The 18,078-nt window shown below is 44.1% G+C and overlaps 1 protein-coding gene across 3 annotated transcripts in view; it reads right to left on the reverse strand.

Annotated features, from left to right (window-relative positions):
- Positions 1 to 16,182, reverse strand: part of TGFBR3 (transforming growth factor beta receptor 3) — a 235,682-nt gene extending 219,500 nt beyond the window's left edge. For all 3 annotated transcript variants that reach the window (XM_088444889.1, XM_088444886.1, XM_088444888.1), the window contains exons 1-2: positions 16,097 to 16,182; positions 15,525 to 15,695 (exon numbers count right to left, since the gene is read on the reverse strand). In XM_088444889.1, the coding sequence (XP_088301015.1) occupies positions 15,525 to 15,585 (61 nt within the window). In that variant the 5' untranslated portion in view covers positions 15,586 to 15,695; positions 16,097 to 16,182. The remainder of the gene's footprint in view (positions 1 to 15,524; positions 15,696 to 16,096) is intronic.
- Positions 16,183 to 18,078: the final 1,896 nt, after the last annotated feature.

Raw genomic sequence — 18,078 nt, forward strand, 5'->3', positions numbered from 1 at the left:
GCCTGATAGCGTGCGTGGAAGTTAGCAATTTCTGATTAAGGTCAGGGCTTGTGCAAGTGTGCGTGAGGATGTGATGGTACTCGATTGTACCGATGGTTTTACAGTCTTGCTAAGCATTACGGATGTGTGTAAGGTAAAGTGGGCATCATTATGTAGGGTGGCATTGCGATCGCAATGGATTAGCATACTATCGCAGTGAGATTGTGTGCGTAATCGCTTTTGCATTCGCAGTTGTGTTCCTTGCTGAATCATGCCCATAGGCCCTTATGTCTTTAAACAGACTTTCAGCCAATTAAATTAAAATAAATAAATAAATAAATCTTCATAACCTTCAACCAGAAACTATCCATTGATCTACCTGCCGATTTATCACCTTGTTTAATCTTCCTGTCTGACAAGTAAACATTGCTTTACACTCCAATGGATAATTCTTTGATAAAAACCCTTTGATGTGAAGTTCTCAGAGTTCTGGCTGGTGATAGCCTGTGAGGAGGGTGAATTGGTTGGTTAAACAAAATGAAGATTGCAGGCAGCTCATTGTATCCGAGTTATACTAAGCACTGGGTCAATCATTAACTTTTCAGAGACAATACTTTGGAGATTTTGCAGAGTATATTTCAAAATGAAAATGCATTGTAAGATGGTAAGATGGGGTACTTTTTAAATTAGTTATTACTATGATCTATTATTTATATAACGCCACAAGGGTTCTGTAGCACCATTTATAGGAACATACAGAAAAATTACATAGTGATCATACAGGATGGTAACAGACAAGTTCACAACTTTACAAATATACATAAATATAATATGCAGATTATTAAGTAGAGACATCAGAGAGACAGAGGCTCATTCCCGCAAGATCTTACTTTCTAGAAAACCCATAGCGAAGGCACAAATCTCTGATGGAGCATCCTGTTGTCCTATAACCCACCTCCTTCTATAGGATGGAAAGTTCATCAGCGTAATACCGTACGTTTACTAATAGCGTCTCGTGACCTCTATGCAACAGCTGGATAAATATTAACGGCTGTACACAAATAATCAAAGTATGTATCTACGTGTTTCTAGGAATATTCAGAGAGTAAAGCAATATTGATAAATAAACCACTTTTGTTCTTTCTTTTTGCAATGAATGTCCCACAGGCATCACATCGTTTTATTTAACAAACATGACTCTTTCATATTTTATCTGCTGTATTATTAGAATGCAGTTTTCCACCTCGGAACATTTAGAAATCTTCTCCTAGTATTTTATTGAATATATGATTCAAATAAATACAATGTTCTCTCGATGTTCTGCACAGGATGACTGTGATACAACCCGTACTGGGCCACTGTGATGCTGAAGATATATTTGGAGTTCCTATTTAAAGAAATAAAGGGTCAACATGTAAAGGTCTGCAAATAATTTGCAATGGAAAAAAAATATAAATCGTGCTGGGAAAGTATAGAGAAAATCCACCTTTTATAAGGGGACACAGGCTGCAATGTCTTGTGTTAGTGACAATGTGATCTGCAAGGACTGTGCGTACTGTAAGTCACTGCAATGAGATCTATGGAGGCAGAGCAATGTGCTGATGTCTCTCACTACCACAATTCTACAGTGAGGAAATGCACTGTTTGTGTATACGCTGCTAAGGCTGATCTGTCAACACACATCAGGAGTTTTTTTTCATTATCTATATAAGAACGTTGTGTCTGTCTGTTTGTTCCAAGTTGGCGCAAAAACTACTGAGCTGATTTTCATAATGTGTCATCATTTTGTAATGGAAATTCTTAGAAATAACCTGCATTTTGGTTCTTCACAATCCGTCAAGGTAAAGCTGAGCAATAAAAACAAAATTGACATCATGCGCGTGGCTGGTAAGGGGTGGGGGGAGAGGTGCTATGAGCCCATGTTCACTAGAATAGGATATGCTACATAGCAGCCTGTACACAGGGCACACAGTGACATTGGTATGAGTGGTGGGTGAAGGCACTGCTGCCACCAGTCTGTATAGCGCTGCTGATCACATGGGGCATACCAACAACAGGGCCCCTATGCAAAGCAATACAACTAGAACACCTCATATAAAAAAAAAAAAATGTTAGCAGAAGCGATTTCATTGCGGGTGACGCTACGGGCAACAGCGAATCTATTAGTAAAGTAAACTACATGAAAAAAATATATATATCCTCCCCTCTAGTAAACTATATACCAAAGCAAATAGTTTGACCAATGGGTATACTGATGCATTGGAATTTAAACATGGTATTTTATTTTATGGACAAAGCAAGTAATGTCATAATTGCTATCGGTTGATAAATAGATACAAATAAGCAAAAGTAAAATAACGTCCTTGTGAGAAATATGGAAGCAACCTAAAAATATATAAAATATCATGTGAAGTATATTATTTGGTGAAGTCAATGTTGGGATATAGCAGCAGCTACAGGCATAGTATACTTGAGAAGCTGAACTTGAGGGACAGTAGCTGGCGCTGTTTCTTAAGCTGTAACAATGTATTCTCATGTAGAATTGAGGGGTCTATTTACTAAGCCTGTGAGATGACATTTGGGAGCTGATTGGCTGGCACCTTATAACTTTCTTATCACTTTTCACTCTGTCTCCTAACACTGCTTAGTAAATAGACGCCTATGGGCCTGATTCAGACCCACTCGCAAGCGGCTGTCCGCTCGCAAGTGGGTCGATGGTGTGCACTGAGTATGCGCACGACAGAGGGAGCTCCGTCGTGCGCATGCGCCAGATGCGACGAGCGAAGGAAAGTCCTTCGCTCGTTGTGTCTGATCAAAGGGGGCGTGCTGTCGATGTTGATTGACAGCACGCCCCCTTTGGTAGGCGTGCCTCCCTGACGGGGGCGTTCCCGTCAGAAGCCGGCCCACTGACATCACTAGTTTGATATGTAACTCTTGTATATCTGTGTGTGATTGAGTCTGAATCATACTTACCGACTTTATAAAGTTGCTTTCCGGGAGAGGACTCGCTTCTGGCCAGTTTGGATGTAATTAAACCCTGCCCCTTTCCTGGAAAAGTCTGCGATTCGCGGGTCCGCTAGAGGGGGCTAAATTACGCGATTTGCTTGATTTGGCCCCGCACCCTCCTTCGGACCCGCAAATTCCACATTAAATCTCCCCATCCTGCCCACTTCACTAGGAAGTGGGCAGGATGCGGGAGATCTGCCTACGCTTCCTAGGGTGCGGGGGGCTACCCGAAAAAATCGTGAGCCAAGTATGGTCTGAATCTGTACAAAGGAACTTGGTGTAAAAAAAGCCGTCGGCCGCTGTCTGACACCTCTCTAGCTGTGGAACACACTGCCCGCCACAGCTTTGGGTAACCACGGACCAGAGAGGGAACGCTAGGTGCAACAACCTGGACACTCAGCTTCTCATTATAAGTCTGCCACCTACACTCAGCTGGGGCCACAGAGTGCTCTAGCAGAAGAATCCACTCGCCCACCAGGGTGCCTCTGTGAGCCCGATCTCAGTCATATCACCCATTGACCCCATAATGTCCAGCACTATATGGACCTACAGATCAGGGGCCTGAGAGATCACACAAACCGGCACCCCTGCTCCGTCCCAATTCAACCTGTCCCAGTCTGATCATCATTCCTCATACCCTACCCCTCAGTCTTGTTCTGTATGTTAATTATAGTCCTGTCCAGCTAGCCCTGGTCTCTCCCTTAGGGCTCTATTTACTACAATCCGCATATTGAATGCGGATTGTAGTGTGATATTACCAAGTGAATTCGCATTGCGAATTCAGGCAATATCACAGGGATTTACTATAAATCCCTTGCAGGGACAGAGCTTGCGATAAAGCTCTGTCCCTGCGGATCCCATCCGCACTCTAGTCCGGTATTTTCGGAAAAAATACCGCGACTAAGAGCCCGCGCATGCGCCGACCCACCGTCGCTGCTACCCCCCACCGACGCTAAGCCCCGCCCCCCGCGATCGCGGACCCCCGTGACCCCCCCCTGCCTTCATTAGACTTACCTGCATCCTCCTGGCCTCCGGTGGTCTTCTCCGGGCTTCCCGATCAGGTGATCTCCCATACTGCACTGGGGCCCGATCACCTGATGACCAGGCAGCAGTGCACTGTGGGAGACCAGCTGACCGGAGAGGAGCCATCACCGGAGGCCCGATCACCGGTCCCTGGAGTCAGGTAAGTAAAAAAAAAATGTTTCAATTTTTTTTTTCTTTTTTTTACAGTAATCAGCTTGCGGTCTGTTTAGACCACACAGCTGATTACTAGTACCGTCTCCCGCCTCTGCTCTCCACGTTAGAGCAGGGCAGGAGGCCGGTAACCGGGGGAGACCCTGGATAACGCCACGTCCAGGTGGCGTTATTATCACAGGGCTTTCCCCGGTATTTTTTTACAATTTATTTTTAGTAACTCTGGTCGGATCACATTTCCCATTACAGTTATGGGAAATGCGATCTGCTTTACTAAAAATAAGTGATACTTAGGGGTTGGAGTAGAATTTTACTAATTCTACTCCAATTGCCCTGTAATAACTACAGGTGAAACTAAAATAATGTGAAAAGGGTGTGAAAACACCCTTTTTCACTTTATTTTAGTAAAAATAATGTTAATAAATAGAGCCCTTAGTACGGCCATTGACAACAATATGCATGTCCGGTCCTTGTCCACTACACACCCGCTGTTCATTCACTTGACCATCATCTTACATTGTGCCTTTACGGCCATTTACACAGTTATCCATTCAGTTTTAAACACTTCTATTGCCTATAACATTTGCAACCTCAACAGCAACTTAGGGCCGTATTCAATTAGGGGCGATAATATAGCTGGCGATATTATCGAACCGATTGTTTGGCGATATTATCTTGGAGAAAAAAAAATGCAGAATCCCTATTTTTGCCTAAAAATGTGGGGATTTATTTCAGAACCCTTTGGACACCCCCTTAATGATAAATTACCACAATTTTTTTTTGTAAATTGTGTACTGTGTCAAAAAATTACCGCGCACATTTTTGGCGAAAAAAAAAAAACCTTGAAAATGGGTTTAAAGTATTGGGTCTGGTTTTTCGGAGAGCGACAAGTGTTTTAAACATCACACGCGGCCACAGCAGATATTTTTGTTTATGGTTTTAAAAACATGTTATCGCTGCTAATTGAATACGGCCCTTGTTGCAATTGAATTGGCTAAACAAACACATTCTCTCACTTCCATGCCTGTTATTCACCTTCTTTATTACCCAATGGTACATATGCTGGCACAGAATAGTTTTCTCAGGTTAATTGCCCAGTCGTCTTCTTCCTTATAATTACTAGTGTATATCCAATCAGGACGTTGGTTACCACCTATCCTAGCTGCACCCACAACCAGAGATTGCTGTGTTTTTAGCGCATGTGAACGCATACCCCCCTGAGTCGCACAGGACCTTACATGCCGAGAGGGGCTGTTTGGCGCGACTACAGCAATAGTGTGTGAGGACACATCTGTACCTCCCAACATCAGAGGTGGATATCTCGGGACCATATCTAAGAGGGGGCATGGGCTTGCCATTGAGATGGCGTGACCACACCTCCGGCGTGCCTAGTGCTGAAAAGAGCTAGGCTGCCCCGTGTCTGCTGCCGGTCTCCCGCTTGTGACCAACAGTGGCGGGTACTCGCAGCACATGTTCACATCTCTTCTGCTATGCAGAGCAGCCGAGCACGGACATACCTCCCCAACAACCCAGTTATGGGGATAATGTATTCCCGATCATAACAGTGGGACAGAGCCCTCAAATCTGTACTGATCTGCTGAGTTTCGGGACAGTTGGTAGGTATGCAAAAGGGTTCTGTTGCCCATAGCATATTATCTACAAGTGATATGTGTCAATTTATTTATACCCTTATTAAGTGTTCATGTGTGTTTCGGATAAAGTAAAACAGAGTCCTGGTTTTCCAGAAGTCATGTAATTCTCTTATTAAAGCAATTACAGCACAAAACATCATGACTGTACAATGGGTACATAATGTGACCTAATGGGAAGAATTAAAACGATTAGGTAAGAGGATGACGCCAAATGTTTGGCACTGTTTAAAGTGCCAACTACTGCAATCATTCAGTCTGGACAGCAAGCCAGGAAACAAGGATATGCTGATAAAACTATCATGCAGGTGCTATGTCACCTAAAGCATTGTACCCAAGTCTGTATAAATGAGCAGCCTGGAATAGGCTGCAATCTGCCGTCAGATTCTCTGTCTGTCTGAGACAGTTACTACACCTTTGGCCCACGTTCTGGATGACTCACTCCTGCAAATGGGGCCCAGAATGCATGCTGTCTCTTGGGTAATTTCTGTCTCGGTTGAACCTGTCAAATGGAAGAATCACATGTGCTAGATCTGTATGTCTCAGCTGGAATGGTCAATCTACACTAAAAGTAACCAAAACAATGTCTTTATTTAGCTATGTTAAGATTAATCAAAATTACGCAGAAGTCTCTAAATAGTCATTTTTTTTCCAAGAGATAAACTGCAAAGATGAATAATCAGTGCTGGGAAATGCACTATATTACAGGGTGCTAGTGCCAACTGCCTGGAAGAGAGAAAACACACTGGCAAGGGGAGTAAAACTCTTAAACATTCTGCTGACACAGATACACACTGTCTGACACCGTTACAGAGTACAGTGCTCCTCTGATGTATTCAGGAGGAGACATTTATGAAGATGTTCCCTGACGACTGCTAAATACTCATATATTCGGATCATTTCCTATCAGTAGTCCTATGTGTAATTATGTGCGTAGGTGTTAAGAGCACAATCTTTCTGTTCTATTTAACAGATCATATAAAGCCCACTAAATCTCATCTTATTATTCCATTTTTCCACCCATCTTTCACTATTATTATCCTTTATTTATATGGCGCCACAAGGTTTCCGCAGCGCCTTACAAAGTACGGAAACAAATGAGCACACAAGACAACAGTTAATAACAGTACAGACAATGCAGGACAAGTACAATGTTTATAAACAATGCTGCATAACACCTAAATAAGCAGCAGGGTGTCAGTAATCAGTTTTAGGTGCCATTGTAAATGAAAGTAAAAGTAAGGCAAGAAGAAGCCCTGCTCGTGAGAGCTTACATTCTGAGGGGAGGGTCAGACAAACAGGGGTGACACAGATGGGGAGCATAGAGTAGTGGGTTAGGATGAGAACTGGAAAGCATTGAGGAAGAAATGGGTCTTGAGGGCCCATTTGAAGATTAAGAGCCAGGAAGCCAAGTGATGGAGGAATTTTGCAGGAGCAGTGGTGTCAGAGGGGTATAGCCAGGGTTTGGTGATGGCAAGGAGAATCAAGGCATTGCAGATGAAGTGCTCATGAACGGAGACCAGTTTATTATAGACAAAACTGGCTTTCCAGAGGGACAGAGTTAAGAGGCGAGAGGAGAATGAGATTATTAGGTTGATGTAATGTGGAGGTGATATTGATCTAGAGAAGGGGGATAAGGAGTGTGGGGTTATGTGGCTGGCTTCTGAATGAGGAAGGGTGACAGCAGGTGGTGGGTAAGGTGGAGGTTTAGTGTGGTGTGGGGGGGGGAAAGGATAGGTAACTTGGAGAAAAGAGAGGGTGCAGGGTTTAGTGGTGGTGCAGCAGGACCATGGTGGAAGAGAAGTTAATAATACTGGAGTTGTGGGAGATGCAGTGGAGAGACATATGTGATGGAGAGAGACAGAGGTGGGGAAGGAGGGGTAGAACGTAGAGGGGACTATGGATGGAGAAATTAGGTGAAAACTGGTGGTAGAGGAGAAAATAATGTAGCAGCTGAGTGAGGGAGGAGTAGAAGAAAAGAGACATTGTGTAGATGAGGCAGTCGGGGGGGGGGAGTCAGTAGTAGTAATGAATGAGGGAGCAGTACAGGTCAAAGGTCAAAATCATATAAAAGGAAGAACAGTGCTGGAAGATGTAAAGGCACAACTACAATAGTATATTATAACCAAAAAAGGAGTATAGATGTGTTAAAGTAGCAAGACTTGAGAATTAGTATAAAGTATGAATATATAAAAATAAATAAAAGGTATAGGTGTGAAACAATGGTAGATACTACAGTGGTATAAAGATAAATTGACAGTGGTATTGGAATGATTTAAACAATGTAGAGAAGAAACCCAAACATACAAGTATTAAATGTTCAGTGAGCAGGTAGTTGCTTGCAATGCTGAAGCAGGGTGTTGGCAAAAAGTGTGCCCAGGTTATAATGGAAGCTGGTTGCTGAGTAGCAGGGTTTCCAGAAGCTCAGAAGATCCTTTGTTTTTTGTTTTTTAGAGAGACTTCTTTTAAAATGTCGTCCTCCTGTCTTCCTCCTGCTTAACTCCTGACTAACTCTTTAAGTTATGTTGTACATGTAGTCCCACTTTGAAATAAAACCTAGCAGCCTTGTACAAGCCTAAAGCCTTGTGACCTACTGATTATATAGTTAAGCATAACATGTGTAGTCACTGATTACACCCACCCTCAATACCCTCACCCACACCAGATACAAGTCATAAAATTCTAATACAAACAAGCAGAGCCAAAACAGCATCCCATGAAGCTAGGAGATAAGATCTGACTATATAATTAAATTTAAAGTTACTCTGGAGTTTACAGATATTAATTAAAGACAGAATACCTAGCACATCAGAGAATTCCAGACAGCATCGGTTTTTCTATAATAGATGCCTGGTGCAAATATATGATTACCTGCAATGAAAGAATGGAAAATTCCGTCAAATCATCATCCCGACCCCCACGCTGTGCAAACCCATATACCAGGACTCGTCAACTGAGTTGAATGCTTGGTGAATTAGCATGACATGACCGACCTTCCACCAGCTATTAAACCACAAGGGGCGGCTGAATTTGCTGAATTCAGCCACTTATGTATGCCTTCTCCTGGATGGATGGGAGAGAGCAGGACAGGGATGTTCCAACAGAGTCCGAGTGCAGTAAGCACCTGTTTCTGCAATTGTGTACACATGCACCCCGGGACACAGACGCCAATAGGCCTGAAGAAGACCTACTCTACGCGGATATCAGGGGCAGGTGCAATAGTAGCCGATGATGATGACAGTGCCCAGTACTAGCAGAAGCTTATGATTGACTGCTTACAAATCCTGTGCTGGTGCTGATTGGTGACTTCATAGTCATTCAGACATACCGTATATAAGGCTTTTGTAAACCTGTTTTTGCAGCAAAACAAATACACAATACTTTGATTTGTTGCAGGTGTATTAGAGATTTCAGCAGTTTCAAATGTAGTAGTTGGAAATACTTGGAAAAACAAATGGTTAAAAACATATGCACAAAAGGCACATAAGTGTATGTGAAATTTGCATGGCTTAAACCAGGAGCATGTGCAACTATTGCCGGCAGTAATGCATCTTAATATATGTGCTACTTGCTCATGTAAGCAATTGCAGCTCACTGTATTTTAATGAACATAAATTCTGCCTGCAATCTGACGCGCAGTTGAACAAGTCTGTATCAGCCTCTCCCTAATTAGTGTGCAGCTGCAATTACACACTGGGCTCCAACCATAATGTACTGCAGAAATCCATCCTCTCTCCCCGCTATGTATAACATAAGGAGAGAGGGCAACGGTAACTACTTTACTACATGGGGTCGGGAAAAATAAATGACACTTTTGCATTAGTGGTCCTTTAAAAATAATCAGTAGTGCATGTAAAGAAGTATAACATACAAAACAGTGCAGGAATGTACATTCAATACCATCAGCAGATATAAAGCAAGAGAGGGTTCAATACAAAATCAGTTTGGGTATATTAATAGTATAAAAAGTAAAGAGGAACTATAAGGATATTGATCGAAACAGATAATAGTGTGATACACACAAAGATAATATTCTATTTGCACGTCACAAACATATGGCTCTAATTTACATGGATCTGCATATATTAAGCAGATATAAGTTATATAACCACTGCCCAGAGGCTATCAGCAAATGGAGGGCGTGAGGATGTAGCGTAACAGGGCCGCATTGTAATGATTAATATAATTACCATCTATGTATGACATCAGCCCGCTGTCACTAACCTAGTGATTGGAATAAAGAGAATCTACCACTCTCTTCCACATTTCCCTTAATGAATAGAACCCACAGGGCACCATGGCAGGAAATACCTGTTTGGTTCATCTGTCTGCTGATGCCAGTGTCACATTAATTTTTTTCCTATTTTTTTAAATGATTTTTGGTGGTATGTGGATAAGAGGGGAGTAACATGTGCTGGATGTGTTGTTGGACTTCGGTATTATCTTCTGCTATATTAAATATTTTTATCTTATCTCCTCTGCTCCTTCCCTGCTATTTCCATCAGATCACCTCCCTCCTGGCCTGGAGCAGACAAGGCAGAGTTACTGAAATGTTCTTATGAATTGCTGCACTATAGGTGACAGATGCTAGAGGATGTCCAGCAAATTCCTGACATATACGAGAACCACGGCTACATACTGCAAATGTCTTCTGGCAGGGCTATGCTATGACACTTGTGCAAGTGATATTGTGATTTTGTATTGCCCAAAAGTTTCAGTATCTTGAAGTGACTGACAGCTGCAAATGTGCAGTCACATAAATCCCACAACAGACCACACAATGACATCTATCGGGACAGCTAGTTGCAATTGTATTGTCATTAGGGTTGCAGCCATTTTTAGCAAAACCAAAAATGTACAGCTGTATTTACAAACAGACTTATAGAACCATGACAATTACACAAAACATAACATTCTATAGAATATTTTATAGTATATCATGTGTAAAATATTACATTTGTGCTTGGAGATCAGTAATAAGTATAAAACGAACTTAGGACCTGATTCAGCAGCGTACACAATGGCGATTACGGACGCCAATTGAGTGGTTACTTGCCATCGCACATGTGCATAAGTCGCAGTGCACGTACGCAGCCATTGCATTGCAATTATGGACGCACAGAGGAATTCATCGCAAAGCGAGTGACAGGCTGTCAGCGTTTGGGGTGATGACGGGGGGCGGTTGGAAGAACGCAGGCACGTCTATCCGTTTGAATGCCGTTTCATGGGTGTGCATAAATTAGTCACTGCAATTGCAAACGCAGCCTGAGAGCTGTCTGCGTGCGATGAGACTTGCAGTGTTTGCGGCTGGCCAGTCTTGTAAATAATGCGTGACTGACCGATGTGCGCCGATGGTACCGATGTCTATGCAGAAGGGCGACATAGGACGGATATGATAAAGCAGCAGTGGGCGTCTCTATGCTAGCTGAGCTTTGGCAGGCATTATCATATTATTGCAGCTGCATTCTGTGCGAAATTGCAGCTGCGATCACATTAGCATCCGATGCAGAATTAGGCCCCTAATACCCTCACAGACGAAGACCAGGAAGGAACATAATAAAATCAGACAGACTTTCAGGCTATGGGATTAGAGGGCCTGTTCCAGGGCTGCTTCCTCTACATATTACAGCTCTACTGGAGGAAACATGCCCAGGAGGAATCAGTATGATTTACTGTTCTAATCCCGACAGCGGCAGCCCGGCAGGAGTGATGATCCCGATCGTTCTTTCTGGTAAGTACTGCTAACCTAACAACCTACCCTAACCCTAACCCTCCTTTAGGGGTGTCTAACGCTAACCCCCCCCCCCCAAGTGCCTAACCCTAACCTCCCACTATGTGCCTAAACCTAACCCCCCCTTCCCTGCAGCCTGTCCCTAAGTCTCCCGGGGGGGTGCCTAACCCTAACCTCCCCCCGAGGGTGCCTAACCCCAACCCCCCCTTCCCCTAGCCTGACCCTAACCCTCACGGAGCGGTGCCTGACCCTAAGACCCCCCGGGAGCCCCTAACCTACGCGGCTCTCCATGCCATGCACCCGGCTTACCTTCGATCGGTATGCCGGGCATCGGGCTCCTGAAGTAGGTCTAAAGACAGGCATCGGGATTTCAACGACTGTCATTAGTACCTTGCCGGGATTAGACAGTCGGGAAGCCGGCGGTCGGGATTTCGTCCGTCGGCTTCCCGACTGATTCCCGCCCAGGAGGAGCAAGCGGAGCACACTGTAGAATGCAGTCTCCCAAGGGAACGGGTTTCCGAGGAACTCAGATCATTTTGCTCACTACACAATTCACATGGCATTAGGTAGTAAAGCAACATAATAAGGTTAAGGCATCTAGTGCCAGATTTTCCTTCAGTCTAATCAGATTTAACTCACACAACTGTCACTGTCATAAGATCAACCAACAACCACCACAATAATTACCAAATGGCCAATTTGCACAGTCAAACAACCCAGCACAAAACGCATCAAAGGATCTTTTATAGCAGCACATACAGTAATTGAGAAACAGAATCACTTGATTTTCATTACAATCCAATTTTTTCTTCTTTATATAATATAACACATACTAATAGGAAAATCCCATTAAGGACCTGATTCAGACCCGTTTGCTAGCAAGCACCCGCACGCAGTCAGCCGATGTTTGCAATCTGCACATGCGTACGCATTGCTGTGCACGTGCGCAAACCAGTGCGAGTGATCGGGAAGAGTACGCTCGCTGCGCATAGACAGCCCTGAATGAGTGACGGGAGAAGCCGTTTGTGGGTGGTGTCAGGGGCTGGCTACTAGAAACGGGGGAGTGGAGAGGCGAACGCAGGCATTCCCCAAGCGTCTTAACGCCGTTTCAGAGGCGTGCATAATTAACAGGCAGCGTTATAGTACATGTCACTTGGTTGTATTTCTCACTGAAGTGCTCACAGTGCTTGCCGTAGGGTATAGTCAACCACAAGCACTGCGATTGCATCCGATGGTACCCGATTTACAGATGGCTACATACACTTCCTGGGGATGACGTGCGCAAGTGGGCGTCTTAAGACAGGCTGGTGGGCGTCTGCATACACAAAGCGATCGAACACCAAGACATAGTGGGCGTGCTATTGCCTTGCGATCGTCTGCCTTCCCAAATTTGCATACGCATCGAGCAAGTGAACGCATCTAGCGAGCGGGTCTGAATGAGGTCCTAAGCTCAGTGCTCATATATACAGATATGAGCTGAAGACTTTGTATATAGAAATGTGGATGCTATTCCACTTCTGAGGAGCCCATATTATTCATTCTCTTCTAACCCATTGTACACAATGAATTATATACTCATTACATTTCAATATTAAGAGTTTGGCCAAGTTTCCTAATCCCTATGCATTATATATTTTTTACAATAATAGCATTAATTTGCATACAACAACCAGGTCATTATATGAAAATACATTTCCTATTGAAAATTGAACACTGGGTCACACAACTGATTTCCAGGCATAATTTGGGTACCAATGATAAGAGGTAAGACCCTATTGGGGAGATGCACTAAGCCTTGGAGAGAGATAAAGTGAATGGAGATAAAAGTACCAACCAACCAGCTACTAACGGTCATATTTCAAACACAGCCTGTAAACTGACAGTTAGGAGCTGTTTGGTTGGTACTTCATCACTCTCCACGGCTTAGTACATCTCCCTGTATAAACTATATCAGATCAACATATTCCTACAAAATATGTATAGTTAGGTTTCACTGGGGCAATGTTGATCACTACTTGGAAATGCCCAGGAACAGTGAATGTACGATAAGAAAAGAAACAAAACCAGTTACAATTCATACAAAATACAGCATGGTTTTCACCATAGGACCTGCTATTAGGAAAACACTGCTAGACCACTGCTTACTAGTGAATTATGGGGGCTAAAGGTTGACAACAGCTATAGAGTAGCAGGTCACATGCCCCTAATCAAACACACAAACACTTGCATATTGAAATAAAACAACAATATATTATTGCACCACTAACATTGTCTCCATTTGGCTAATGACATCCATTAGACCTGAGGTCAGCAACCAGTGATTTTCAATCTGTTGACATACAGCTATTCAACCGACCAGCACTAAACTCACTCGATAACTGATAAAGCATGCTGGGGGATGTTGTTCAACAACAGTGCAATAGTATATGTAATAGGAAACTTTGACTCCAACTCCAGACTCTCCCCCACAAAAGTTAGAATCATTTGTAGATCAATGTTTAACACAGTTCCTGGGGGAGTAATAACACAAAAGAAATCCATGCATTGGTAATTCACTGAGATAGCGGGCCGAGGTAACGTTCTGTGAGATACTGCTATTAAAAACATTTGCGGATGCGCCTGGTAAACAGTGGAGAATGAGAGAGATGGAGCGAGCGGCTCATTACACTGAACAGAACACTCGCACTTTTTATATGAAACAGGTGAAACACGCACTGTAAGCAAACCGGGTTTATTTAATCGTAAATTACATTAGAACCAAGAAGTAACACTATTTATAGATTAATATCCAGTTTCACTATTAGTTTATTGGGATAAAGTGCTTACAAAGGAAAACACAGCCTGCGTACATCAACACTGAGCTCGTAAGGCAATAATTCAAATAAAAGAGCAGTCCCACGGGGATGTTATTGTGCATTTTGTGTATTGCGGTGTCCTGTAATTAAAATAAGCTAAGCAGGGTGTAATACCTCACTGTTCAGCAGCATTTAACCACTTAATTACCAACAGCACACTCAATGTACTGCTCAAATACAATGCGGGAGATGAACTAAGCCTTGGAGAAAGATAAAGTGGAGAGTGATAAAGTAACAACCAATGAGCTCCAAACTCATTTTTCAAACACAACCTGTAAAGTGAGTTAGGAGCTGATTGGTTGGTACTTTATCACTCTCCACTTTATCACTTTCCAAGGCTGAAGGGGCACATCTACTAGCAGACTGTGAAACAGTCTGTGCTGTGCTTACACTGAACGATCAGTCGTTCAGTGTAGGCACCCTCCCTCATTCCCGAACATGGCCAATCTGTCGTTATCGGCAGATTGACCAGCATGTTCGGGCGATGATAGAGGTAAAAACCGACCAGCGGGAGCGCGCATTGCTGGTCGTTTTTAACATTAAGCTGCCCGATTTGTGCCTGATAAACAAACGACTGAACGATAACGATGTCATTATCATTCAATCGCTCTGTTTAATCGGGTAGTGGATGTGCACCTTTAGTGCATCTCCCCGTTGCAGAACACCTGCAATCAAGGTGCCAACCAAAACAGCGATTGCAAGAAAGACAGGCCAACTGTAGAATGGCAGAAGTTGAAGGACTACAAATTCCAGCACAGCCTTTCAAGAGCACACTGTATTTACTAGTGTGTAACTTAGCAACGTCTGTGATACAGATGTCAAACAGCAAATACCAGAATCTGAAACCTGCGGAACTAGTAGTATTAACTCTATATATATTGGCTGTCAGTGCATGCTGGACGCTAGTTACATTACACATTGGCTTGAAGACATGTTGGACATTACACATCGGCTTGAAGACATGTTGGACGATAGCTACATTACACATCGGCTTGAAGACATGTTGCCTTCCCATTGTTTACACTGTTTATAGAAAAACAATACATGTCCGATGGTCTGGAACGACACACTTCTTACAGGGCTTGCTCAGAGGATGACAAACTACTGTACCTGCAGATGATGAGGGCAAGAAGAGGAGGAGGCAAGAAGCCAAAAACCATTGTCTGACCATGTTGTTCTTGCAGGGTCCCCTGGAGACGTTTCTGCAGTACACTGATAAATTCCCTGACTTGCTGCTTCACTTCACTGTTATCTGTTTCTATACCCGGATCCTTCTACAGCCTGGGAAGGAAAGAGATGACAGCTTAAGCATAGACATCTATAGTTGATATTAAGGAGAGAGAAAAAAAAAACATCCTGCTGACATATCCCACCCCCAATTCCTTGCAGGACAGAGAGGAACACAGCGCTTACATGAGCACAGACTGGATAGCAGAGGAAGTGAGTGACACTGTCATTGGATCGCACTATGCACATTAGGAAACTTTGCAGACTGTAGGATGCATGGAGCTTGCAGTGTACTGTAACCCACAAGTCTTTACAAACACTATAGTGAGACATACGCTTCGGCCAGATGCACAGCAGCTTATGTGAGCTGCAGCCAGATGTTTGGACATGCCCCTAAAGGCAATGCAATCCTTCCTAGAGCCGGGGATCATTGTTACACAAGTTGACACACTTACCCGAAGATCTCAGGGAGACGCTGATGAGCTAGTGCCCGCTGTTAGTTCCCACTGGGCTGAAGTTTCATGCATCTCCGGCACTAGGGCACTCCAAGCTTGGAGAGGAAAAGAAGGGGCGCAGTCTAGTCCTTCCCGGGGGCGCGGCCTGACAGCAGCCAGCTCTGTACTGCACATCCAGTGCTGCTATCTGCACGAGCATTGCTGGAAGTGTAACTGAAAGACTAGGTTCGCCACCTAGTGGTCGTTGCCAGCATTGTACTGTATGTCCTATTATACACACTGTATTTTCTCTGCTCATACTTATAGTGCTATGATCCAAGGCTGCATCATTTGGGTATTCTACGAAAACGTGGAAGAATTATTATTACCAGTTATTTATATAGCGCACACATATTCCGCAACGCTTTATAGAGGAAATATTTAGTCATTTACATTAGTCCCTGCCCCAGTGGAGTTTACAATCTATAGTCCCTACCATATGTACACGCACACACATACACACTAGGGTTAATTTTTGCTAGGAGCCAGTTAACCAACAAGTATATAGGCCCCCATTTATTAATGATCGCATTAGCAATGCGATCAGGGCATATCAGTACCGCCCATGATCCCTCTATTCCCACGGCCGCCAGCGGGAATAGCGAGATCACAGCAGGTGTCAGAGATACCTGCTGCGGTCCCTCCTTGATACATCTGTGGGAAACTTAAGTTGTGTTTTCAGAGATTTTACCTCAAATATTCAATGACAAATGGGCTCCTATAATCTTACATCATATAACAATAAACAATATTTACTTAGGTGTAAAGAAGTCTTTTCAGAATAGTTTTTTGTTTGTTTGTAATGCTTTCTAAAGGAAGCAGACATTTTTATAGTAATTGATTCTCTAGTCTCTTTGGACAAGAAAAAGTCTTTTTTGTTTTCTATAGCGTTGAGAGAGGATTCAGGGACTGGTTCAGACCCGCTCGCTGCCGGAGCCAGCTCGCAGGTCTGATGGGCATTTTTTAATTTTTCCTCCAGCCCGCTCGCAAATCTCTGGGTGACCACCCACAGCTTGTGTGAGCGGCCTGGAGATGGTCGCCATTATTGCGACCATCGAGCTTGCGACAATACCCTGTGGTAGGATCTCGGCTCCCGCAAGCCCGAGTGGAGCAGGAAGTCCACTACTGACATACTAGTGATGCCAGTAGGGCTGCCCACAAATTCCCCGCGTTTGCTCAACCACCCCCCCTACCCGCCTACAAAACGGGGCAAGCTGTCACTCACCATCGACAGCCGCCCCGTCTTGTAGCGAGCCCCGGAGCGACTGAACTTCAGTTGCTCGCTGGGGCTTGCGCATGCGCACACCAGAGGTGGCGCATGCGCAGAGGGCAAACATCGACCCACTTGTGAGCGGGTCTGAAACAGGCCCTCAGTTGGAAAAAACATAAAAAAAGAACCCACTTTTCTTCCTGATTAAAATAAGAGTAACACTAGGTACACACTAGAGATGAGCGCCTGAACTTCGCAATCCGAGCTCGGATCCCAGTCCAGCTCAGATTTCCCTGCCTGACTCGGATCCGAAAACGAGGGAAAACGTCATCCTACCGCTTTTGGATTCTCGCGGGTTCCGGATTCTATAAAGGTCCCGGTGATCTGCGCCATTTTCACTCCGGCTTTAGAGAGGGTGCAAAACAGACGTGCTCTGTTTGTGCCGCTGTTGTTCAAGGGTGTAGTGTTGTCAGGCAGGGGGTCTGTGCTGCTGTTGTTCAAGGGTGCAGTGTTGTTGGGCTGGGGGTCTGTGCTGCTGTTGTTCAAGGGTGCATTGTTGTCGGGCTAGGGGTCTATGCTACTGTTGTTCACGGGTGCAGTGTTGCCGGGCTGGAGATGCAGTACATAAAGGGGGGCTGTGTCGTCCAAGGGTGCTCTGTCAATCCAGGAGTGTGCCACTATTTTTGTTCGGTGACACTGCCGGCCAGACCGCAGTTTGTCATCCACGTATTTG

Source organism: Taudactylus pleione, unplaced genomic scaffold (assembly GCF_031769625.1).
Source record: "Taudactylus pleione unplaced genomic scaffold, aTauple2 ptg000373l, whole genome shotgun sequence".
NCBI lineage: Eukaryota > Metazoa > Chordata > Amphibia > Anura > Myobatrachidae > Taudactylus > Taudactylus pleione.